General features: G+C 50.9%; 1 protein-coding gene across 3 annotated transcripts in view; it reads left to right on the top strand.

Annotated features, from left to right (window-relative positions):
- Positions 1 to 26,000, top strand: part of ADAP1 (ArfGAP with dual PH domains 1) — a 62,451-nt gene that overhangs the window by 7,448 nt on the left and 29,003 nt on the right. For all 3 annotated transcript variants that reach the window (XM_074597570.1, XM_074597572.1, XM_074597571.1), the window contains exons 2-4: positions 3,796 to 3,926; positions 5,484 to 5,575; positions 14,919 to 15,001. In XM_074597570.1, the coding sequence (XP_074453671.1) occupies positions 3,796 to 3,926; positions 5,484 to 5,575; positions 14,919 to 15,001 (306 nt within the window). The remainder of the gene's footprint in view (positions 1 to 3,795; positions 3,927 to 5,483; positions 5,576 to 14,918; positions 15,002 to 26,000) is intronic.

The following is a 26,000-nucleotide window of genomic DNA, read 5'->3' as shown; positions in this document are numbered from 1 at the left end:
TGTTCCTGGGCTGAGAATTACTCGCGTCATTCGTGCTGGAGAGCAGAAGCAAAGAGAGAGGGACTGTGTTGTGCTCGGGGAGCTCCATGGCCGCCGACAGCCCCAAGCCTTACAAAGGGCTTTGGAAAAGCATCCCTGCAGAAGCGGGTGCTCGCCCCGGCCGGCAGCCGTCTGCCTGGGGATCTGCCACCAGTTCCCGCAGGAGCCGCGGGGGCGCAGAGGTCTCATAGCTAGGTTTCTTCGAAAACGGTGTCACAAGTGCAGGGAGGGGGTGAGGAGGGGAAGGAGTGCTGGCAGAGCCCTCCAGGAGAAGGAGTCAGGGAATCCTCCACCCACCAGCCCGGGGGCTCGCCTGGGTCCGTCACCCTCTGGCTTGTTCAGACAACGCTTAGAAATTGCTTTCGGCTTTCGACTAAATCCGGGAAAGGCCTGGGCTGGCTTGCTTTCTCAGCCAGATGTCTTCAGCCAGGAGAGCAAGAGCCACGAGAAATCTCTAATAAATGATTGTAACAGTGGCGTTTCAGAGAGACTTCCCCTGGTAGATCAGTCGGTTCTGGGGGATTTCACTACGTAGTAATTTTTTTGGATGGGGCTAACTCATCTCCTGGGGCTGTTTGAACTCTCCTCCTGCCTGGTCTTCCCTTTGGCACCAAAAACAGTTGCCAGATTTGTGTAGTTCTGGGCTGCGGCTGTCACAGGAAAGCAGCACACAACCAGCCGAGGATCTACAGCTCTTACATCCCCCTTTGCCGCATGATTTTGTATTTAAGAGATATGTATTTTTAAAACCAGAAGAGCAACGAAGAGGAAGTTGCTATTAATACACGGCAGCAACGCGAACTGCTGGCAGCGGGTCTGGAGCGTCGAGTGACGGGTGCTGCCCTGCCGCGGTGCGGGGGTGCTGCCGGTGTTGGATGGGCTTGGGATGGGCACGAGAGGAAACACTGAAAGGGAGGTGGCCAGGAGACAGCGGGGGTGGTTTTATGGGACAAGCTGGGAGCATCCCTTCCAAGGGCTGGGTCACCACTGACCCTGTTGTCTCCGTCTGCTCCTCTAAAGTGCTACCGTCCCCTGAACACCATGTCCTTATGCTCCCGCATACGGCCCAGCTTTTGCACTCTCAGTTAGACGTGGCTTGACATGGTGGGGAGCAGGGAGGAAGCATGTTTAAGAGTCTGGTCTAAAGAAGATACTGCTGGTGTGAGGAGAATGCTTTACAGCCCCAGTTGTGACTGAGACCCATTGCTGTTTACCCACGTTGAGAAGAGACAGCTTGGGTACGAGTTGGCTCGGTGACCCCTGGAGCCTCCTCCATCTGAGCCTGAGCATCTTCTTGCAGGTTGTTCCTCCACCCAGATGTGTCCTCCTCCCTGGCTGGAGGAAGGAGTGATGTCTCCTGGTCCTGTTGCACACAGCAGCACAGGGGTTACTTCTGTGAGAGGACTTTGGAAGCCTGAGTCTAGGAATTTGCAGACAGTATGGAGAAACCCACCTGTGTGCCTAAGATAAATCCGCTAACATAAAACAAGTGTTGGGGCTCCTGATAAAACCTGTGGAGGCCCATCCATACTTTGATACCCATTTCCCTCAGTCAGGTGCTGCTTTGATCAGATCGCGTTACTCCGGGGAGGCGTGAAGCACGATTATCGTGGAGCATCTGTGCTGAGCACAGGGAGCCGGTGGCCACGTTAGCGCCAAACTTTTCTGCCACGGCTTCCTCTTCCTCACCGCTGCTCTGTGTGACACCCTGTCCTCCAGACCCTCTCGCCCTTCCTCGAGCCTGATCCTCTGTGTGGAAGTCAGAGGTGGGTTTTCAACCCTGGTGCTTTCACCTGGCCTGGCTCGCATCTTCTGGTCCCATGGTCCTGGGCTACCACAGGGCAGCAGCGCTACACCTTGGACTGGTTTTGCGGTAGGAAGTTTGGCAGGTCCCGACTGGGATTACAGCCGTGTGTTCGGAGATGGGAGAGGGCAACGCAAGGAGTTAAAGCACAGAAACGAGCGTGAGCGTGCAAAATGCTTGATTCTTGTCGCCAGCCTGTAACCCAACGCTACAACCCCCATCTTTGCGGTCGGAAGCAGTGGGGGTGCCTGACCGCGGGCACGGTGTGAAGCCGAGTCTCCCGGTCATGGTGGGAGGAGCGGGGTGGGGGTGTGGGGATGGGCGCAGAGCACCCCGTGTCCTCACTGGCATGGCTGGACATGGGCAGCGCTTGGTTGCTGCTGCGGTGTGCTCGGGTCGACATCGACTTGGCTGGTTTTATACTTGCCAGGCCTGAGCTGTCGTCGTCGGGGTCTCGCGTGAGGACGGGAGGCCACGTGAAAGAGGAAAAAACCGACCTTTATTTCAGGCTGCTGGTCCCAGCCTTGTGCCAGGGGAGCTGCGGCCGATGGGACGAGCAACATGTTGGGAATCCGCTCCCCTGTCCTGGGGGGAGCGCCCGGCCATGTCCGGTGGGGCTGCTCAGGTCGCTCACGGGTTTATATCTGAACACAACCACCTCTGGGAACCACCTCAGTTCACTCACGGGTTTATGTCTGGACACAACCACCTCTGGGATGGGAATTCATGCCCTGTAGGGTGGGCTGGGCGGCATGGTGGCCGTCCCCGCGGGCAGGGGCTGGCAGCAGACCCCGAGACGCCGTGCAGAAGAGCTGCGCTGCCCTGCGGCGGCTCCTGCCGCACCGCCACAGCCAGGCCATTAAATATGTATCAGGAGGAGAAAGCACGTGCCCTTGCTTTTTATAAATAATTGCTGCGCTGTGAGGATCGAGCGTTTAGTGTAATTACTGCGGGGGAATAAACAAATTAGAGTGGTTTGCGAGGCGGGAAGACCTGCCCGTACCCCTTGGCAGCCCGATGCGGTGGGTTTGGGGGAGGACGGGGCGAGGGGACCCCCATCGGGAGCAGGCGCGGGATTTAGCGGCCGACTCGGTGGCTTGCAAGGAAGCTCCTTCTGCCGGGGCGCAGCTGGAATAGCCGGCGCTGACATTTGCTAGTCGGAGTTCAAACAAAGCTCCCTGTTATCGGCTTTATTAGCAAGGCAGCGCTGGGGACACTGGTGCATGTGTCCTGCCCCTGCCCTCCTCCGGACCCTCTCCGTCTCCCCGCGCTTCGGGCAGTGCCTCTCCCAAGCAGGCGTTGGGAGGTGAAGGGCTCATGTTGAAAGCGCTTTGTGTGAGACGTCGGCTCGGGGCTGAAAACAGCGCGTGGTTTTGCTGAGAGAAAGCGCAGAGCTGCCGCTGGCAGCGTTTTTCCATTAAGGCGAGGGCTGGAAACCTCCTGGTGTGGAGGGCTGTGGTAGCCGCAGCTGGGGGAGGAAAGTCTCTCTGTGGAGCACTCCCGTTGTAAATAAATAATAAAAAAAAATGAAAAAAAAAAAAAATAGCAAAGCAAAGGAGCAGCGTGATGGTTTCCCTGAGCTGTTTGTTTTGGTTGCGGAATTTCTGTTCCGCCCGGCGCTTGGGTGGGATTTGCTGATGAAGGATGGATGTTCCCCTCTTCTCTTCATGTGAGCGTGGAGGGAGTTTTGGAGGCCTGGGGCATCCGCAGTTGTCTGTGTATTGGGGTTTCATGAATAACTGCCATGCTTGAGATTAACAAAATCTGTTAATTGTTAGCGTAATTGGTGTAACTGTCAATATAGATGAATGCACATCTGTATTATATGATGTAAATCATCACTAGACCCGGTGGCTGCCATGCCGTGCCCTTGTCCTGCCCCGTCTCCTTCCTCCTGCGCTGAATCCGACAGACCAGTCGAGTGCAAATCTCTCTTTCTCTCTTGCTTTCAGACCCGGACTGGGCATCCCACAGCCTTGGGATCTTCATCTGCTTGAATTGTTCAGGAATCCATCGCAATATTCCCCAAGTCAGCAAAGTGAAGTCGGTCCGCCTGGATGACTGGGATGATGCTCAAGTGGAGGTACGTGCACCTCAGGCTTGAAGTACCAGTGAGTTTGGGTCGCTGCATTTTACCAGTGAAGCCGTAAAACAGCCCTTTCTAAAGATGCCACAGCTAACGTGATTTCAGAAAGCACGTCTAGGTAATTCCTGAACGTGGGAGTGAGGTCTGTGATGGTGATGGAAAAATGGAATGGCCATTTCATGAAGAAGTTATGAGGGTTTCCCCCACATCTCCAGAAATATCAGTTAAATAGAGCGTGTGGAAATGACTAATTTCAAATGAATCGTCTTCTGCTTCTCACGTTGCCTCTAGCCCAGCCTAGACAATAGGCTGGACCCCTGCTCTGCCTCCCCTGCCCAGCTCGGCTATTTCTGGCGCTTTGTTCCACGTAGCGTTGAAGACTCTCAAACTCACATCTGGACACACTGGACCCTCACAGTATAAACTCTGCCTGTTTGTGCCACACACCTGCCCGCATCTGGGTGATGTTGCTGAAGGCAACCTGCCCAGGAAACCTCGCTGCTTTGAGTCTCAATGGCTTTAAAGGCGTGAACCCCTAACCCCAGCCATTGATCTTTATCTTGGATGTTGTAGGTTTGGGGTTTTTCTGAAAGCCGCAGCTCGTGGAGTCATGTGTTTCATGAGGAAAATAGGCCTTTGTGTTGCACGGGCTTTCCCTTCCCTGATTTTTTTTTTTGAGAATGGGTTGAATATGTAAACTCAAGAAGCTCAAAAACGTGAAAATAATAATAAAAAAAAATCTTAGGAGGGGGAAAAAAAAGAAAAAGCTTAGCTGCTTGTTATGCTGGTATTCTTGGCATTTGACACAAGACAAAACATGTAGCATGGCTGCCTGGAAAAGGATGGGGTTTTTACACTTAGAAAGTGATTTTCATTAGGTAAAATGTATGAATAGGGAAATATGTGGTTTTGTTTGCAATCTTCTCAACTAGCCATTTTTATATGCGCTCAGAAGGAAAGGAGGGCTGTCAGGGCTAAGATAGAATTTATTTGTTTGTTTGATTGTTTGTTTATTTATTTATAATACGTCAAGCTCCTTTCTGAGGTTGCTGGCATGGCTTTGCAAAAATAAAGTTATCCTTTTGGAGCAAGTGATGTGATCCAAAGCAAAGGGCTTATTGGCGGAGACTATTACCTTGCCGGAGCCGCAACACAGGGAGACTTGAAGTCAGGGGCAGGTTTTGCCCTCTGGTTGCCCAGTTTCTGTGCTGGTTTCCCTGGGAGCCATCTCGTTCCCATGCCCGCGAGTGGGAAATGCCACCGCCTGCCGCCTTCTGCTCCCGTGGCGATCGCGCACGTGTGGCTGGGACACGGACCTGTCCCCAGTGCCGTGTTAAGCTGTGGGAGCCCTGGCCATAATAATATCAATTTCTGAGCCCTGATTTGCAGGCACAGCCTTTCCAGCCTCCCTCCTCTGCCCAGTCTGGGGGAAGCCTGTCAATTAGTGAACAGAGGCCCCATCCCAATAATTTCATCGTTCTGTAGAAGCGAAAGAGGACAAGGGAAAATACCATTAACATTTTTTAATTCTTTCTGGTTTTTCTCTCTTTACAGTTTATGGCCTCGAATGGAAACAACATAGCAAAAGCAAAATATGAGTCTAAAATGCCACCGTTTTATTACAAGCCAACGTTTCTTGACTGTCAGTAAGTAAATACCTTTGCTGGTAAACACCATTCATTGTTTGTGCAGCTGCGGCCTCTGAATATTTTAGTTTTAGAGCGATGCTTTTTGTATTTAGCCACAAAGGAGGTTTCATTTATAAAAGGCCCTGAAAGTCTTTGTTCTTCCTCACACATGTGGTAGAGTTTATGCTACGTGTGGGATCTGATTTGATAAGTATAGTTGAGATGATGCAGGGAAGTCAATTGTTTCTCTGTTCCCCAGACTCCTCCAACTTTCTAGAGCTACGGAAATGCCCGTTCCTACCCCATTTCCTCTGCCTTTATGCATCGAAACGTAACTTGCTTACCTGCCAGATGATGTGCTAGGTTACTTATAATGCAAAAGTGCTGGGGTTTAGTGCCAGGGTGGTGGATTTTCTGTTTTTGCCTAAGTGACCGATAATCTCCTCTCTGAAGATACTGCAAAGATATCGTCTCGCAGGCAGCATAGAGTGAATCTCGCTATAAGCTGGGGTAGACCTTGCAGACCAAGAGGGCTGAGTGGCCAGAAGGCGCTGTGCCATCCAGGGAGCAAGAAGGTGAACTGAAATTGGTTTGTAGGGTCCAGCCCTGCAGAGTACCCAGGGGAGGTTGTATCTTTGTAAAAACAACCTTCACAGAGGGCCTGGAGGGCGTAATTTCCTGAGCCGGTACTTTAGTATTAGCGAACTGGTGCATACTGGTCCCTGAGATCCCTCCCAGTATTGCTGCTTCAACGGGGTGTCCCTAGTTGAAGACGGAGGTGTGGTTCGGCGTCATGGCAGTGGTGTGAAAACAGTGTGCGAGGCTCTGAGTGATGTGTTTGAGCATAGTAAGAGGTGCCCAGAGCAGAAGTACTGGAAGGGTTCGTAGGGCTCCCCAGGTGGGCTACCGGCCTCGCAGGGGGAAGGCTCTGCTGTGTTCACCAGACCTGAAATGGTGCTGGAGGGGGGCCAAAGGGTTTGCGAGTACCTGTGCTTGACCTTGGGGTGACTTTATCTATATTTTTAATCATCTTGTAATAGCTGTTAGGAAGAGTTATTGCCTTCCCACATCATGCAAAAAGTCTTGTAGAAAGATGAGAGAGAAAGACCTGTCGTGCCTGTGAAGTGCCTCCACAATACACCCGTTACCCACTATTTGATGATGCCCAAATGCTAAATCTGGGAAGGCCTAGGTGTGAGCGATGGTGTCTGGCCTGAAAATGAGAAAAACACCCATTTATGCCGTGTTCCCCGATCTTGGGTTTGATCTAAAATGGCTTCTGGCAGCAGCTTCCATGGTTCCTACAATTACAGAAATGACGTGAGGGTTGGCAAAGCCACCGTGCACTGTGGAGGGCCACGCTCTGCGTGCGTTGTGATTGTCTTGCTAGGATGATTTTTCTCGAGGGGAAAAAAAGCCCCAGCCTCTTAACTTCTCCTGTTTCTGGAATACCTCTGCCTTTGTGGGAGGGAGTTCGAGGAGAAGCCACTGGGAAGGCGCTCCCAGCCGGAGCGCTCCTGGAGGACCAGGGGAGGAGATGGTGCAAACTCAGCTGAAGACGGCAGCTCCGTTGTTTTCCGTCCTTGGTGAACAGACAGCTCTCGTGAACTGTTGTGGCCCTGAGAGGATCCAGTACCACGTTGGTATCGCTGAGCTCCAAAATCCAACAGCTGGCCGTGCCATTTTGAGACTTGCATGTACGTGTGATGCTGGGGGTGGAGAAGCAAGATTTTTCACCTGGTTGTCATTGGTAGGAGGAACACAGTTCTAGGGGATTTTAATTTTGTTTGCTCTTAAGTCTCAGTGTAGATGTTGCACTCCAGCCTTAGCTGCTGTTGTGCCTTCAGGGCAGGGGCCTTTTTGATTGATGTTCAGGTTGTTCAGGAGCGTTTTTTTGTTGTTGTTGTTGTTTCTTTTTGGTTATTGATTGATTGATTGATTGGGAGAATGAGGCAAGGCTGGTCTTCTTGCAAGCAGCTTGAAGAGCAATTTCTGGCCCTTTTGTGCCCCCCAACTGGTGCCTGTTTTGCACTGGGACAGTTTTCAGCCCGGATGCCCTGATTTCTGGGCTGAGCCTGGAGCTCTGTGCAGGTAGGTGTTCTCCGGACCGGCGCCGCTGGGGCTCCGCAGCAGCAGCAGGGTGCGTGGGGATGGATGCGACCTCTTGCAGTGAGAGATGTCCCTCCGGCACCGCTGCGGTATGAGCAGCTGTGGGCATGTCACGCGTCGGGGGCGTTTCGAGGGCAGCGTGCCAGGTTGTCTTTTTCTTCCTCTAGCCAGAGGCGCTCTGTGCCTTTCGACGGACACATGCTAAGCAAGAGCAGGGGAGCGCTGCTTTTTAAAGGGGTGTATATTTAGCTTTCTCCTCGCCTCGCTGCAGCCTGGTCACCGCAATCGCATGAGTTGTTCCCAGCTCACAGCCCTGGGCGGCACCGCGACGGATGGCAGCGTGCCGTTGTGTGCCAACCCACCTTCTGCAGCACCAAGAGCTTTTGATGCTTCTAATCACGACAACCCGTGCTGGCCGGCCGCAGCGACTGGGCAGGCTTTGCGGGAGCTCCGGCTCGGCAAGTCAGGATGCTAACATCCGAGCCGTAATAAGGACAGGCTGTTGGTTCATTTGAAGCTTCTTAATTTTATAATGCTGCTTCTGGAATCCGTCTACTTTGATTGCTTGAAGAATTGCAACGTTCTGAGCAAGGGGGAAGAAGTGCTGCAGCGCCAGCTTGCCCTTTTTTCTTCTTGCCTACAATGTTGTGTTTGACTCCTTGGGAAATACATGGTGTATGCCTGCTGCGTCTGGCTTCTGCATCCTCCAGAAACCCCGTTGTGGCTTCCTGGCCCTGTCAGACACTTGGCGAAGGTCGGAGGGGTGCTCTGGAATTGCCCAGGGAAAGTTTACCAGCTGTGCTTAGGCAAAAAAAACCAAAACACCCAACCAAAAAATAAAAATCCCCTTCTTTGCTCTGCTCTCATCTTCTCTCTGCCAGCAGCTTGGCCCGTGCATGAGGAGCAGCGAGCAGAGCAACAAGCAGAGCAGCCAACTTCTGCACCACTGGGCAGTCCCTGAGGCTGCAGTGAAGCCCAGACTCTGGGATGTTCCTACACCACCGCAGCGTTGGCCCGAAGAGCCTCAGGTGAGGAACTTAAACCACAAAAACCCTCTTTGGATGGTCATGTGTGGTCACGGCCCAGCTGTGTGCATCACGGCAGCAGAGCGAGAGCTGTCACCCGGCCTTTTCTGGGGCAGATACACTGCGAGCACGGGGCTGAGTTTTGGGTCACCAGTGAGCAACAGGGGCAGCATCGCTTTTGAGGAAAAGCAAAGGAAAAAGGCTTTTTCAGCCGTATGCTTGGATGAAAACGGGTAGAAGAAGGTGGAGACAAGCTCTTACTGGGCTTTCGCAGTACTGGAGGTACATCCATGTCCCTGCCCAATACTTCACACCCTTTTCTGTTGCCTTTTTGCTTGATTGGGGAACACAGAGCGTCATCCTGTGGAACTGCGTATGAGCCGCAGTGCATCGCTCCGCTCCTCTCTCCGTGCTTGGATAAGTGGGAGCTAAATCTGCTCCTTATGCAGAACATTCGAAGATGCTGACTGCCAGCACAGTTGAGTACCCTGGTAGGAAAAACGGGGCAGAATGAAATGGCGTGAGTTGTACTGGGTGGTTGTCTTATCTGGAACGCGATGAGACATCAGTAAGAGAGAGGATGTACCCCAGTGAGGCTCACATCTTGAGGAGTCATCTGTACAGTCATCTGAAGAAGAACAGTTATTAGCAGAAGTGGCTCATTGTATTATGGTACGATTGAAATGTGTGGAGAGAAAATTGCCTAGTAAATCCCTGGATACTTTTTTTTTCTTACATTATCATTGAAAGTTTGGTTCGTTTGGTAGAGGAGCTACCAAGCCCACCACCTCAGTGTGGTGTCTGAAGGTCAGTCTGGTCCCCTACCCTCCCGTGCATGGGGCATAATGATGGTCAAGGATGCAGACTTCTCGCCTGGTCTCCTCTTCCTCACTCACCTCCTTTTGCTGGTCCTTTGTAGATGGACTTCTTGAAAGCATAATGTCCATAGGGGTGAAGTTGAGTGTTTTGCTCAGGCTCCTACTTATTAATAAGGGTCTTCAGATTTTACATCTGTGGCTTTCAAAAGTCCTGGAAGTCTTGGCTGTAAAGCTTGAGGAGCTGCGGCGTGGCCTCTTGGAGCGGCTGCTCATCAGTTCCCAACTGGTGGAGCCTCCTGTGGTGGCTCAAACTGGGCCCTGACCCTGGGGAAGTCTCTGCCTGAGCATCGCTCTGCGCTCAGCCGAGTGCCGGAGGTCTGCCCGCGCCGTCAGTCCCAACCGGCCGCGGTCGTTGTTCATCTTCTCTTTGTTGTAAGCTCGTAAGCCTATTAATTCATATCGATTCCTTTAATTTCCAAAGGAAATTGCTACAAGGTTAAGGTAGTACCGACACAGGCTGTTTCCTACATGTTTTTAATCTGTGTTTAACCATTCTGAAAAATAGCGTTGTGGTGAACTGGGCCGTGCGTGTAAAACAGCCAAACAGAAAAGGAACCAGTTAGCATTTTAATTGAGCATGTTATGATTTTGCATACTCAAATTCAGCTTTAGCTTCTTCAAATCCATCATGCAAGATTTTCATGCCTTGATAGCCAAATCCCCTGTCTCTTTTGCTCTCCTCCAGAAGCTTGCTGCTGGCCACTGCTCTCGGGGGGTGGGTGGCCCATCACTGCTGCGGCTCTGCAAACCCGGGGCGATGCATGGAGCGCCTGGAAGAAGCCCCTGGCTGTCTCATGCCTCCACAAAGCCATTTAAAAGCAGGTCCTTGCAGCGAGCACTTACCAGATAGAAGATGCGGAGGCAGGGCGTGAAGCTAGGCAGGCTTTTCGTCTACGCTGCAGCGGCTCTCCTTGCAGTCCCAGCAAAAATTTGGACTCGGACTTAAAATGTCATTAAAATGGTTGTTTGACAGAAACTTGGCATAGCTGCCTGCACAGTGCTGCCTGTGGAAAGCAGATTGGCTTTTGCTGGAAAAGCCTCTGACAAATTCCAGAAGCTACAAATTTGGGTTTTGGAAATGGCGTTCCTGGATAACGTTCATTTCTTTTGTCTTTGTTGGACTTGACGGTGGCTCACAAAGATGCAATCGGAGGGTGGTAGCAGGTAGTGTTTGATGTCTTTTGGGCCACTTTCACCTCTGTCTGGGGCTTCTTGTCTGTCGTATGTCTCCACAAAGCCATAGCAGCCGTGTCTGTGGTGTGTGACCGCAGTGTGTCCAAGGAAAGCCAGCCCGGCTGAGGGGCTTGGGTGACGATGAACTGGAGACTGTAAATGTGGCGGGGCAGCACTCCTCCGTAGAGCGCAACCAAGCCACGCGGCCACGGTTGGATATTTAGCTGCTTGAACAGCTTTTCCCCGGGTGTTTTTTTCCATAGAATCATGGAATTTTGCTGCAAGAGACAGGCTTTGAGTAAGTGGGACCAAGGTAAAACTGCTCCTCTGGCTTCTTCTGAAACCCTCCTTGCTGGCCCTTTGCCGGAGAGCCCGTGTTCTCCTGTGGGTGGCCAGGCAAGCAAACAAGTACCCAAAAAGAGATTTGGAGCCCGTGGTGTTGGCGGTGCTTTGTCGCCGCTGGACCTGCCGCCTCCCCAGCGCAGCCCAGTCCTGTTCCGTTCGGGGGACGAATTTTCCCTTATTCTGTTGGAAATGTGTTTTTATTTTTTCCTTAGGATTTTGGGTTTTGGTGATGCGTTTTGTTTTTTTTTCCTTTGTTCCCAGGTTTTTATCTTGATAATTACAGAGACCTTGCTGTTCTAATTGCCAAAAAATGACACATTCCCTGTAACCAGCAGCTTGCCAGACTTTAGGTGGGCTGTTAAAGCTTTTGGAGTTGATCCCGAAAGCTGTGCATCTCTGCAGCTTAGGAATGATGCACTTACATTTTTCTAACAAACATGAACCACATATTTGCTACATTATCCCATCGCCAGAAATCCAATAAAATACCAGGAGGCTGTTGCTACTGTCCTTTCTGTTCACTGAACTCCTGCCGAAATCAAAGAGGGGGTTGGATGGAGGGTTCTGTATTCGGCATGTGATGTCCGCCCTGGGTTATTTATGTACATATTCACCTCAGGAAAAATACGTTTCAACTAAAACCCAGCAACAGCTATTTAAAAGAAAAGGCCCCTGAAGGTATACTTAAAATGAAATGGAGATCAGGTCTGAAGTCCACTGAAAACGGTGCAGAAGACTCTGTGGCTTGAGGGACCTCTGGATGGTCCCTGCCCTCCAGTTGTTCTCAGATCCCAGAGATACCAGGGCAATTTCCTACTCCTGTTCAAATCCATCCAACCGGTGCCGGTGAAACTAGCATTTAACACCAGACCCAGAAGCAGCTTAAAAAGCTGTATGGCTCATGGGCGGATTGCCTCCAGTCCATGAGAGTGAGCGTGGTCAACTTCTGCTTAACTCCTCCATTGCATTGAAGGGAGATGGTGGACTCCTCGGCGTCCTCGGTGGGTTTTTGTTTCAGTTTCTTTTGCTGGAGTTGTTCTGCTTTCTATAAATAACCACTGCAGCAGAAGCTGCAGCTACTGGCCTTGCACTGAGTTGTCCTTAACTGTGGGCTGCTCTTGGTGTATCTTGGTTTTTTTGGAAATTATTGCTGAAAGAGCCTGGGTTTGTGATGATGAGGAGAGGGGAAGAACCTGTGAGCTGTCAGAAAGCGCCTGCTGTGAGCCGGGAAAGTGGCATGGCTGGAGTCCCGTCTGCCGTGGGACCTGCCGTGGGACCTGCCGTCGGAGCCACTCGTGCTCTGGGAGAGGGTATCGAGGGCGGTTTGCAGCTTCTCAGGGCACCCCTTTGGTGTGAGGTGCCTCGGGGCTGCCCCCTTTGCGCTCTCTCACACGAAAGCTGTGGAGGTAGTGAACCACCGCCGCTGACGGCATCACGGGAAATAAGTCACTGCGGAGCGGTGTTCCCTAAGGCGTGAGAGCAGCGGAGTGTGTCTCTTGTAGTATTTGCATTATACAGCAAGAGTGTTTTCCCACTGCTGCTCCTGAACCTTAATTTATACTGTATTTAAGCACCCGTGCTGGAAGGCTGGCTTTCAGAGACTCGGAACAGCTGCAGCTCCTGCTGAACCCACTGAAGTCAGCTGGAGCCGAGGGTGGTGTGAATTCTCTTCCTTCTAGTTAAATCCCTAATCGTCTTGTTGAAAAGGTCCAAGTTTGGATATGGTGATAACAAGCTATCTGCAGCAGCCGGGCTGGAAAAATTGCAAGAAGGGTAACAAATTTAACTATTTGTGTTGGTTTTATGATTAAAGTTTGGTAGCTTTGTTGATGAGTCATGGAAGTATAGAAACAGGCAGTTAAGGGTCATCATTTGCAGGCTACTGTGTTGTGGATATCAGAACCACAAAGGGCGTCCTGCTCAACCCAGAAGAGCCCCCTTGCGCACTTGTACAAAACGCACCGGACCCTCCTGAGATGCACTGAAGATGGTTTGCACCCAACCCAGAGCCTAGCCCTGGGAGGCAGCAGAAGGGAGATGGGCGTTCATCTTCGGAGCTCACAGTCAAACTTGCAGATGTGTGTGTAACAACTAAAGATCAGTCATGAAAACAGGAACAGAAGGGGGAAAGGCAGAGTTGATGCATTATTTCTGCGACAGCAGAAGCTCACAGTTGAGTTTTGGGTGCAGAGAAGCTACGGTGCTCCCTCAGCCTTGTGGGAGAGGGCTGGTGCTCAACCAAGGAGATAAAACAAGGATTGGGACAAAATGCCTGTAATTATTTCCTCCTTAACTGCCAGGAAACCGATTACAACCACAGTTCTCATTGAATAGCGTCTTGCAGATTGGATGAATGTGTTTGCTCTACCTGCAGATGGATTTTCATAAGCCATGTTAGAACACTTATCTTCCTTGAGCATTTCTGGAATGTGTCTGCTGAAAAGATAGCATTAAATTTGCACAGTCAGCAAAAAAGAAAAGGTAATTACGCATACCAACAATTTTCATTGGCACAGAGGTTGATGTGTTGAAGGGTGATGGGTTTTACAGAGCAGACCCAAAGCTGAGGGATCTTTTACTGTCGTCGGTGTAGGCCACTCCGAAATGTCTGCGGTGAAGCTGGGATGACACGTGCCTTTATTTCTGCCTGTGCTTTCTGCCTGCTCGGGCGATTTCAGGTTCTAGGGCAATTAAGAACCAAATGCAGTTAAAAATGGTTTGAAGCAATTTCTAGCATATTCTAGATCTAAACTACTTATTAGTTCCAGCACTCGTGCTAAAATAAAATAGCAAAGAAGTATTTGTAATCTTTGGGGTATTTTTTTCCTTTTTGGACAATAAGGTCCTGGTGTATAAATCACTGGTATCATTTTCAACGTGAGAAGTAAAGGAGCTCGCGATAGGCATGTTTCCTGCCACACATCCTGGATTTCTTTCTGAGACTTAGCGGTACGGGCTGTGGGCTTGGCACAGCTCTGCCAGGTGGGTGCTCACCACCCTCTGGTGTTTGGGTCCCGTGTTCCACAGGGCTCAGCCCTTGCGTCCTTACCCAGCCACGTTCTCCCGGTCTTTTTGAGGCCTTTTTGCTTTTCGCACCCCAGTTCCTTCCAAGAGATTGGCCAGGGCTTGGGCTATGGCTGTCCTCTATGTCCCTTTCATTTCGACTGGGTCACCTCTCACTTGAATTCCTCTTGTTCCCGGTTTGGGAGGTACGTGACACCCTGCTCCATGTTCACTGGGTCACAAGTGTCACCCCTCCTTGGGCTGGGCCTCCCCTCACCGTCACAAGTTTAATTTTAACCTGGCACATCACGATTTTTTTGAATAGCTGTCCATGCGTGACAAGGAGACGGTATCTCCGCAGCTCTGACTGCCAAAAGACCATCATGTACATGGATCGCACGAGGCGTAGCCAATTTCTGCTTCCCTATTGATAGCTTCAGGGCAAGGATTTTTCTTTTGAATACGGTTTGTTGTTTTTTTTCATTTACTGATCCTATTTACTGCAGAATGTAGTCTGAGGAAATTAGGTTTAAAATTGTTCGTATACTGAGGGAATTTTGTAGAGAGGCTGATCGGGTGGCTGGGACAGGGCTATTACGCTAAATCTGTAAATTTTATTAAGTAAGTTTCCAATAAAATTGGGTGTACAAGGAAATGACTTATTGTTGTCCAACAGTAAACAGAAGAAACCCTTGACTCCAGACTGTACAATGCAATTTTCGTAAGACGTAAATCACGCTTGTATATTTATTGAAGAATTAATGATTCTGGATTCTTCCTTAGCGTGCCTTGGACCTTGTTTCCTTTTCTCTGTATTTTTTTTTCCAGACTGCTGCGGGAACAGTGGATCAGAGCCAAATACGAACGAAAAGAGTTCATTCACAGCGAGAAGCAGGAGCCTTATTCTGCAGGTAGCGAAAGACACTTTTGGCAGATAAGTTTTTTGATGTCCAACACCTTCTGGTTTTTTTGTGTCTGTTTATATGTTCTCTAAATTGATTATTGCTTTTATGTAGCAGGAGTAGCTCCTCCTAAGTCGGAGGAGAAAGTGTGGTCTTTTGGGAAAGATCCCTCCTGGCATTCCCTGTAATTGATTGGGAACAGTGGGAATTTTAATACCTGAAGGAAATACATCCGTTATCATGAGTCTTTGTGTTGACTTCCGTGGGCTGTTGACCAACAGCTGGTCGGATGAAGTACCAGTGAGTTGGTTTCTGGTAGTGGGCGGCATGGATTGAGGTGGAGATGGTGGTGTTTGTCTCATCAAGGTGTCTTTTGCTTTGGAAAGGTGAAGTAGGATTATTGGCATGGTTTGGTTAACGGTAGGTAAGTGTGCCGGGTCCCCCACTCTTCCCAAATCTCTGTTACCGTCTTCCCACAAGACTTCAAGTGTCGTCAGCGGGACCCGGTCTCCTTGCAGTACAATAAGTGCACCGTGTTTTGGGCTCGCGAAGCCCCAGGGCGTGCGGCAGAGCTGGCTTCGGTGCTCCCAGCGGGATGGGCAGAGTGAGGGTGGCCTTGCACAGGGGGGTTTAGCGGAGCGGTGCGTCGCAGGGCCTTCTTGCAGAAGGGCAGGATCTGAAGAGGAGACACAGGACTCGACTGTGTTCATTGTGTGGCTGCACCAGCGTAAGGACCGGCATGAAAGTACATGAAATTAGCCGGGTATTTCTTTGCAATATGTAAGTGGCATTTAATTTATTCTGCATATTAAGTAGCTGACACCAGTGCTGAGCTCGGATGACTCCGGGATAATTTTATTATCAAAGACCATGTTACGGATGAAAGGTTAAAATATTATTTTCATGCTGTTTTTCAAGACTAATAATAAGCAAGCAGCTCCAGCAGTTTGCTGTTATTAAAACCACAATTAGAATCTTATCTCGTATATTCTCAATTTATGTTTAGAGCATTTCTGCTCTGCTGTTTTATATACATGAGGCACGCACATAGTGTGCATGAGGTATCCATATTCATATATAGTACATTGTGCACATTTTTACTTTAGATTTTCAAAGCGTTCTGCTGGAGCTGGACATGTTCTATTAACAATAGATAGTTTAATTTCTTAGATAATTTTGGAATATATCTGCCAACGAGTGTATAACATTCACCTAGGAATAAGGTTTCCAGTTTATACCGTGCAATTTCTAGATATAAAAGCTCGGGTTCAACTAGGTACTCCAGGCAAATGCATAGTTTTAAGCACCTGACTAGTCCTTTTGACGGCCAGAAGAGCGTTTACCTGGTTAAAGTGAAGTAGGTGCTTCAGTGCTGTGTGGGAAGGAGGGCAGCGTGTTCTGAGCTCTCGGAAAAATATTACAGGAAGAGTTCAAATGGGAGTTTATTTTAGCAGCGTATTTTGTAGGTGTTCTTCAGTAATGTGGCTGCATAATATTTAACTGCATGGTGAGGCGATAGGGTTTTCTCCTCTCTCTTTGAAGTTCAAAAGCTGTTAAATGCAGAAAAGAAGAGAACGGGGTAAGCCATTTTAAATGAATGGTGCCCTTGGGAGGAGGAGGGGAAGGTGATGCAGGCTGGTGGGCACCTTGTAAGTTGTGTATGAGTGCTTTGGGCTTGTATATTGTCTATGAGAATTGTACCATCGTTAAAATCCAGCGTAGGAGCCGTGCAGATGACTTGTGCAACCAGCCAGGGTGTCATTTCTTGGTTCTTCTGGACAGTAAATTCAAAGGGGCCCTTTGGCCGGGTGGTTCCTCCTTAGGATGACCAGGTTGGCGTTACAACAAAACAAAGCTGGGGACACACACCAAACTTCCAGTGCCACCTTCTCCCTTCTGCTGAACCACAACTGCCCCCAGGTGTGGTTGCACGCCTGCACTTCACCCCATGCCAAACGGCGCTCCTTCTTCTGGACTGCGTGCCGTAACTCGGTTGGTGACGTGGTGTTCAGCTCCCGGGCTGTTACACTGGGAGTCGGTTGTTTCCCAGGTTGCGGCTTGAGAAGGAACCCGAGGAAAATCCTGTGTCCTGTAGGAAAGCAGCATTTAGGTTGGAAAAGACCCTTAAGATCTGTTAGGTTAATGTTTGAGTCCAACCATTAACCTAACATACCAAGTCCACGGCTAAACCGTGTCTCTGACAGAGTCGTTCCCGTGTGCGTTGGGACAGTTCTCGTCTCGCTTGGGTGAAATGGGGGTGTTTCGCCATTGTGTTGTGTGTGGTGCCGGTGTAAATCAGCGCTGCCGAAGAGCTGGCCTGAATCGTGTCTCTGAGCCCTCCAAAACAGGCTGGAGCTTGGTCCTTGCGGAAGCAGCTCAGCCACACCACGTGTCCCGGCTCTGCCCTTCTCGCTGCTTGCCGGGGTCGATACAGCTTAGTGGCCACAGCAGCGGCTTGGAGGACGCACCCTGCGTGGGGTGGACCTCCTGTGCCCGGTGATGCTGGGCTCAACGCGACTGGGAACCCCAGAGGGTCTGGGCCGTTTCCACCTCCTGAACTGCCTGTGAACGCACTGAGGTGGGACCGGCACAAGGATGCCCCCCTGCCCACCCCACATCCAGTTTATGTCTCACTTGAATGTACGTATATCTCTTTTTCTTTCTATTGCTGTCTTAGAGCATTTTTTCTCACCATTCTGAATTCCCCGGAGGGGTGTTAGATTACCAGTTTCTAAGCATGAAACATTTTGTTGCTAATAGAGATGTCGGTATCCATTTTCTCCTGTTTGTTGGAAGATTTAATTCCATTTTCCAATCCCAGGGGCGGTTTTGCATTCTGATATTTGTTCAATAATTGCATAAAAAATTAGAAAATTCTATCTCTGAGTAGGTTTGAGCAACATCCTTTTCCAGGCAGCCTGACGAAACCCTGGTCAGAAATTCAATGTCTTTCGGAAAATCCTTTGGGGAGAGACTGTCTGGAGCCTGTAGATGCCAAGCAGAAGCTATCGCAGCCGAACTGACAGACGTGGGAGAGATGAGTCTCGGGACAGGAGTGTCAGATGTGCAGGTCAGGGCTGAGCGAGTCACGCAGGGAAGCCTGGCAGGGGGATGCGGCAAACTCTCAGCTGCTGGTGCGGAGTATAAATAAGAGGCAGTGTGGGATGCAAAGGCAGCGGCTGCCCCAGAGGGTCTTGCATAGCCCCCGAACCGGTGGGAAATGGCTGCCGCGGGAGATACGGAGTGATGCGAGGGAGCAGAACAAGAATTGGGGAAAAAAAGACACTTCGCGCGTGGGGAAACGCACGGTGCTGCAGGCAGGGCTGAGGGTTGGAGCCAGCTCTCGAGCCTCACCGTGGCTGTAGGTCCACGGGCCTTGGTTCAGTCCCTGCAGCAGATGTCCCCTCTGGGGGACGTGCTGTCACATCTCTACTCACAGCCCTCCCAGGACGGCTTCCACCCTCGGCCGAAGATTGCGGTGGAAATTCCTCTAAGGGAAGCTTTGGAGAGCTTCTTGCTCCCCTGGGAAGCGCCGGAGCAGGAGCCCGTGTGCCGCTCACGGCTGTCGGCTCCTCTGCCCCCCATTAGTTTTTCAAACGCTGGTGGTTTCATTCCTCCAAAAGAGCCGCCGTTAATGAGTATGTTAGTGCCATTGATTTTAGTGTGAGGAGTCAGTTTGAGTTCAGATAGTGCAGGGAGATTCGTAAAACAGTGATTAAACGCTTCGGTGATCCACTATCGATTCTTAGACACACCCTTTTATACATTTGAGCTCTTAATTCAGCTGTAGCAGGAGAGCTAAATAATTTGCTCGCCCTAGCCAGACTTTATGAAGCAAAACATTATTTACACCCCAGCAATCCCGATGAACACTGTGGTCCACGTCCCTTCCGCTAGCGATACCTTTGTTGCACAACAGCAGAGAATGATACCAGTCCTAAGACCCTTATGTTAACGTCTTTCAGGTTGGCTTTATTCTTTCTGATAAATGAACTCGCTAAATTACTGTCAGTCTCCAGCTAATTATCCCTTTTAATAGAGTTTAATGGGGCACGGGTGCTGAATTCTCCTAGAAACGGAGGATGGTGGTAATTGCCGTCAAAGTCCAGATCTCAAAGCAATTGAGAGGTTTGCTAATTTTTAAAAAGATTTTGGTCAATTTTAAAAACCTTGGACATTCTCCCCCGCTGTCGGTAGGCAGCAGTAACAATTCCCAAAAGTCCCACTGAAAGTTAATTCATTTGGGTGCTCTTGATTCCTCTTAATCAAATGGGTTTCTTTTAGCCAAGGGAGACGTGGAGGAAGCAAAAGGGTCGGAGCACTATAATATTACAAACTGGTCGAGGTGCAGCTGCTGTAATGCATCTCAGGCCACGCGGGAGAGAAAGGGACGCGCGTGAGGCCAAGAGAGAGCAAAAGGGAGTCGTTTGCTCCTTGAACTTGGCTTTGGCTCCTGATGGACCCGTCTCGTTCCCGACGGGGTGCCAGGAGGAATCGGTGCCCTGGGATGAGCTGAAGCCTGGGAGGAGCTGTGGGCAGGGAAAACACATCTTCGGGTCTTTGCTTTAACGTTAGCACATGAGGTGGGAGAGCTCCTCGCACCGGGCGTTTAATCTCTTCATGCTTGTCAGGAAAAATGGCTTAGCCTCGCCGGTAGGACGGTGAAAGCAGCATCCACGGGACGGGGGTGCTGGTGTAGTCAGAGGGAGATGATGGTGTCTCCAGCGGCAGACGGACATGCTGGGCTGTGCAAAAGCAGTTGCCAACCTTTCCTTGAAAGTGCTGCCTGAGATAGCTCAGCAATGATTTACGTGCCCTTAGACCGGGCTGTGGGTGCTTTCCCGCGTGATGCGCGTCCCAGGGAGGCGCGGGGTAAACTGGGCACAAACAGCAGCAGCATCAAGCGCAGCTTTCTGCAACTTCGCTGCAAAGTCTGCCGCCTTGTGTTTCCTATAAATAGGCCGGTAAATCCTATTGCCGTTAGTTTCTCAGGTGGTGGAAGAGCAGTCCGGAACAGGAGACGGTTCACAGGAGGGTCCAGCGGGTAGGAAGCGCTGCTGCCGGCTCTGCGTGCCGGCACCGTTCCCTTGCAGCGGGACTGGGGTTTGCCCTCGCTCACGGCAGATGCTGGTGCAATTGTTTAATGGCGAGACCTTCGGTTCCCAAAGGCATTCAGGGTGGGAATGCATCGTTTGCAAGGGAGAAGGGTAATAAGTGCCAACAAGCATCACTGCTTTCATTCCTTAGCCATGGCAGATTGGAGCCCGGCTGAAGTAAGTTGTGATAGGTCTCATAAGAACGGTGGAGGAATTCAGATTTACCGCAGCTGAAGATTTAAACCCTGTCCTTTGGGGTGGAAGTCGGAGGATTCTTTGATTATTTGATTGGTAGTTATATAGCTGGGTGCGATGGCCTGTTGGGCTGCAGAGTAAGATAATATGGTGCTGCTGAAACCTCGGATGGCCCGAGAGCTTCCACTGGCGCAACTGAGAAAGCCAGAAGATATTGGCAAGATTTTGGGATAATTAGCAACGTCAAAGACGATTGGTGCTTTAGCCGCTGTTGGCTTGTATTCCTGTATTTATAGCACTATTTATAGACCTTACTGTTGTCATTCAGGTGAATTGTAGGTTTACCCGGGTAGTTACAAAGGGTAGCATTTGTCTGAAGGTGCCTGTTTGCTTGTACTATCTCCTGTCAACACCCTGAAGATTACTTGGCTTATATGTTATTTTGTATTTGTCTGCAAATATGATGGCAAAATAGATTAGGAGACACAAAAGAGTACCCTAAAATAGTAAAATCAGTTAATATGCGCTTTCCATTCCATGTGGCTCTTGCATAATTCGGGCAGCCGTCTGAATTAATTTTCCCCTGCGCTTGCACAGTTGGAAGGAGCTCTGGCTGCAAAGCACTAGAGAAAACGCATGGGACGTAAATACGCTCCTTCTGGGGGTGAGAACGATACCCTTATTAGTTCAGTCTGACCCGCAGTGGTGTAACGCGGTTTATTTTGGGCCTGATCAGACAAAGCGGTGAGCGGCGTCGCAGTTAAAACCCAATTATTTCAGCTGCCAGACCTCATCCTCTGCTGTCTCTTGCCCCGTTTCAGCTGGCTCGCAGGGAGCTACGAGTGTTGGAGTGGCACCGGCCCCACTGGGTTTTTTTTTCCGCAACCTGCAAAGCAAAGCTCCTCTCTCCCGCTGCGCACGATGCCAAATTGCAGGGCAAAGAAATAAAGCATTGGCTTGAGGGCTCCTGGCGTCATTTTCTGAGGTGCTGCTGCACGTGGTCTTTAAGGGGATGCTCGTGCAGAAGGGAGCGTGAAGCCACTTGTGAACCGTCCCCGTCCCCTTTGCTGTGCCCGGGAGAGAAGCTTCGGTCACACAGCGGGGGCGGGTTGGTGGGTGTCTGGGGACAGGCGGTGTCTTCTGAGCTGTTTGCAAAAAGAGAGAGGATGGGGGAGCAGGGGGAAGGAAGGAGATGGGAGACCCCCGGGGTCGCAGCCGCTCTGAACTGCGGCAGAGGCAAGGTGATCGGGAATTTCCCTGCAAAATGCTTTTTGTCCTTTTTCATCGGAAATTTTTGCAGGAAATGGCCGACTTCAGTGAATTCACAACTTCAAAATGCAATTAGAGAATTAACAAACTTATTATTCACCCGCTTTTCACTTGTGGGCGAGGGGAAGAAAAAGTGCATGGGGAATTTCAGAAGGTCACGTTGCTGACACGAGAAGTGGCCAGTCTAATGGTTTTATTTTTGAATTGTGGTACGTTGAGAGTTTCTGAGAGGTTGACTTATTTCTGTTAAATTCTCTAATCTCCCAGAAACGTCCCCCCTCTTCTCCGGCCAGTAGCGCTCCCTCCTCCCAGTTATTGGCAGAGCCGGGGGGTCTGGGAAGGGGAGGGGGCTGTGCAGGGAGGAGGGCTGTGTCCCGGGGAGCTGGGCATGGACGTGGTTCGGTTTGTCTGTGCCACTCTGCTCTGATGGGACGCGGTGCCGAGGACGGAATGTGCCCCTCGGCCAGGATGAGCGGAGGTGAGAGCCCATCCCAGCAAGGATGCGGTGCTGCGATGCTGGGAGGGTTCGTCTTTGGAAAGGCTGGAAGCACATCTCCCGTCGCCGTCCTCGGGGATGCTTGCTCTCCGCCTTAGGAAAAGTAGGACTTTCACCCAATATATTGGGTATTACAGCTCTTCGGAGCAGCCTGAAAGAGTCTGTGGAGCGATCGCTGGTTAAATGCTGTGCGTTGGGGCTGGCCGAGCCTGCTGTGCCTGGTGTGGGGCGGCATCCCCTGGCCCTGCGAGAGGAGCCCAGGGGAACGGGGGTCTCTGCTGCGTGGTCAGCAGGATTCTTACGCTGCAAACGGCCAGGGGTACAGCAGCGACGGCGAGCGTGCTGCTCAAAGGAGAGGCGTTTTCTCCAGCACCCTTTCACATACGCACGCTTGCCTGTGCAATGAATCACTGCCCTGCAATACAGCCTCCCCGGGCCTGGCTGCAGCTCCCTGGCGGGGAAGGGCAGCTGAAGCCAAACAGAAGTCGATGCTGGTGAAAAGGCTTAAAGGAGGAGACATCTGCAGAGTCTCAGTTCAGGGCCCTGCAGCGGTTTCGAGGTCGCCGCAGCAGGTTGTTCCCGGATTTGGGCTTCCATGAGAGGTGAAAGAGAAGCAAGGGTGGGTTTTTGGGTTTTTTTCCTGCCCTATTTCTGCCTTGGCTGGTGTGAATTTGCTCCATTGATGCTTGTGCTGGTTTACGCTGGCTGAAACCCTGGGCACGGGAGACTGCTCCCTCCCGTTGGACCTGCTCCGTGCTGGGCGGTGGGTGGTGGGATGGGTGGTGGGATGCCCTTCCTCCTGCAAGCCCTGGCGGCGCCTGGGGAAATGGTTCTGTGGGAGCAACTTGATACGGGCGATACGGAGCCGTGGTGTGAAACCACCCCCTTGCGAGCGGGGAGAAGTGCCATCGGTGCTTCCTGTAACATCCTCTAACTGCTGACGAGACCAGCCCCATAAGTAAAATAGTCGAATAGAAACTCTATTCTTGCAAAGGCGTTATCAGCTAAATCAAGAGCTGCTTTTAGCACCGGGGATGATTTGAGCCAGCGAATGTGTGTGGTCAGGACGGTAGCCAGCTGCCGTCTCGGCTTCTTTCCTACCGACCAGTGTGAAGATTATTTCATCGCCATTTTTCCCCCAAATGCAACCCACGTCCTTGGCTGATGTTCCTGTTTATATTTCCACCAAGTCCCGGGAAGTTCTCCTGGCTTTTCCCAGGTGAAGATCTGCGGGTGGTCACGGTGGTGCTGTGCTGAGTGCTGTACGGACGCAGAGCCGGGTGGCAGGACGGTTGAGCGTAAGGTCAGAGCAGGCAGGTGCCGGCCCCTCGCAGAAAAAAGAGGCAGTGCCCTGCTACAGGGTGGTTCTGCAGAAACCAGGGATGAGGCTGGCTTTTAAGCCTGTAAATTATCCCATTGCTTTATAAGCAAGAAAGAGTGGAGCGTTTAGCAGTTACAGGGAGCTACATCTGGCTGAAATGGTCCACGACGCTGAAAGCCGGAGGGGGAGATGGACGGACGGTGCTCACGTAAGCTTTGGTTCCTTAGGAAACCGAGCTCACAAGAACAATAAGAGAAACCAGGCGATAAAAGCAGCCGTTTCCAGGTTTACCAGCAGTAACTGGCTGGGCTTTGACCGGATTGTGCCGTGATGGAGCAGAACAAGGTGACCAGTGCGGCTCAGCCCTCACCGGGCACGGGATGCCACGGTGTGTGCGGGAGCATCCCCACGCCTTGTGGGGGTTTGGTGTGTGTCCGAAATAATCGAAATAAATATCTGAAATAATCTACCGTCACTTCCACGCTGTGCCTGGACCACCGTCCGGGCTGCCGCTGCCAGGGCGGGTGTACCCGGCCCCGGTGCAGGGCACCGCGCCGCCTCACTCGTACAACCTGGCAAGGTATAGAAATACTTCAGTGGTTTTTGGGCTTTTTTTTCCTCCTTCCACCTCCTCTCCCTTCCCCCAGTTCCCTGTGAGATTACAACACCTCCTCGTGATAGAAATAGCCTTTGGTGCCAACCAAAGCCTTTGGCTGCCGTCGCTCTGCCTGCCCTTTGCCGGAGGGGCTGCGAGGGCTCGGTCCCGCTCCCGGGGCAGATCTGCTGACTGGGGTGACTGGGGTGACTGGGGTGATTGGCTTGGCAGTAGCAGCTTGGAGTGGTTTGTAATCAGGCCATAAGCACTTTGTTAAGAAAAATCGGTTTATAGTCTCCGCTAGCTGTTGGGTGTTTTAAGCGGTGGAGGAATCTCTGCAGAGCAGTTGCAATGGTTTGTATTAATGTACCCAAACCCAAAACCGTGTGATGGCCGTCGAGGCGTTTCTGGTGACAGCACTGAGATCTGAAATGTCACTTTATAAACGTCAAGTTATTCCAAATACCAGAGTGAACGTTTTAGAGCCACATAATGCTGCAAAATTCTAAGTCGCCTTTAAAGCCCAGCCTGCATTGTGTGTCTGTAGTGAACAGTACCGGACAAATAAAGAGTTTATTTTCCCTTCATTCTGTTTTTTTGCTGGCACCTTTCCCATAATGCCAGTGAACTTGCCTCTTGATTTACACCATATATAGAAATTTAGAAAAAGCCTAATTATAACTGACTCTTCTGACATTTTTTGAGTTGAACTTCTGAAAACGCTGGCTACATCTGTAATCTGCATCCAAAGGCCTGAGCTTTTGAGGAGTTTCTGTGAGTGTAAATCTCTATTTAACCTCAATGCACACGTGGCTGATGGGCAGAGAGAGCTGTCAAAAGCTTTAGCGGGCCTTGATCTTAGTCTGTAGAGAGGAGTTTTCGATATAAAGAAATCGGTTAACTTATTTCTACTTATTAGCCTCAAAGAGGAGTTGCCGCTTTGCTCCAGCTGCTTTTTAATGTCACTGTTATCTGATGCTAGTTGTAAAATGGATTAAATTCCCTTCTCATGCTTGAAAGACTGAAGTATTAGCGCTGGGCTTGGAGAGGAGCGCTGGCATTTTCCGCTGCCGTCGTGCTCTGGTGGGAAGTGCTTGTTTTGGTGGTGCAGGGCTGCAGTGCGTGTCGGGAAGATGCGGCTGGTGCGAGATGAGCGGAGCATCCCTCGCTCTCAGGTGCTTTTTGGTACCACCGTCTCGGCTCCTCTCCCCCATCCCTGGAAGCAGGTCCCTTGTAGACCTAGAGATGGAAATAAAAAAAATAATAGTAGTGCGGCTAAAAAGCAGCGATGATCAACGTAGTCCAGTATTTTGTTGAAAATCCACGCGGACTTTTGTGAAGCAGAGATTTGGAGGTGGAAGAGGAGATGTTTTGTGGTAGGAAGTCGTGACACCAGTTCCCTGCAGTGTGCGCTGGTGCTTGGTGTGCACGCTAGGATTGCATCACTGCTGCCTTCTGTTAAATCACCGTTTCCAGTAAATTCCCAGCAGCCGGTTCCAGTATTTGGCTGAACGAAAGCAGCAGCTTCGACTCTTACTGGATTTCAGCAAAATTATGTTACGAATCTCTGCGCTCGATCCTGCCCTTGTCTGTAAGATCTTGACCGCTCGGTCCCAAAGTCTGGCTGCATTTTCACTCTCCCCAGCCGAAAGCAGGAGCAATCCCTCTTCTTGGCACTGACACCCCCTTGCAGTTTGTGTTTGTGTCCCGGAGGAGCTGGAGGTGAGAAGATGGAGAGGACCTCAGCAGGTGGCTGGGTCTGTGTCTGGATGAGGAGCCCGGGGCTCAGGGATGCTGCGCCTCTTTGGCGTGAACCCCTGCCCCGTCTCAGTGTCCCAGAGTATGAAATGATTTGGCGCCGCAGCCTGTGGCACGCAGGGACCGTACCAGGGAATTTAGCTTCTTGTCTGAGTTTTGCAGCCTGCCACGAGGTTGGTGCTGCGCAAGCTCTGCCGAGGCATCTCCCGTGGTGGTTGGAGCAGCAGGGAGCGTGGCAGGGAGGGATGCGGGAGAGCAGGCTATATGTGACATCCCCA

The sequence above is a fragment of the Larus michahellis genome, chromosome 8 (assembly GCF_964199755.1).
Source record: "Larus michahellis chromosome 8, bLarMic1.1, whole genome shotgun sequence".
Lineage (NCBI taxonomy): Eukaryota > Metazoa > Chordata > Aves > Charadriiformes > Laridae > Larus > Larus michahellis.
This window is presented reverse-complemented; position numbering and strand designations above follow the sequence as displayed.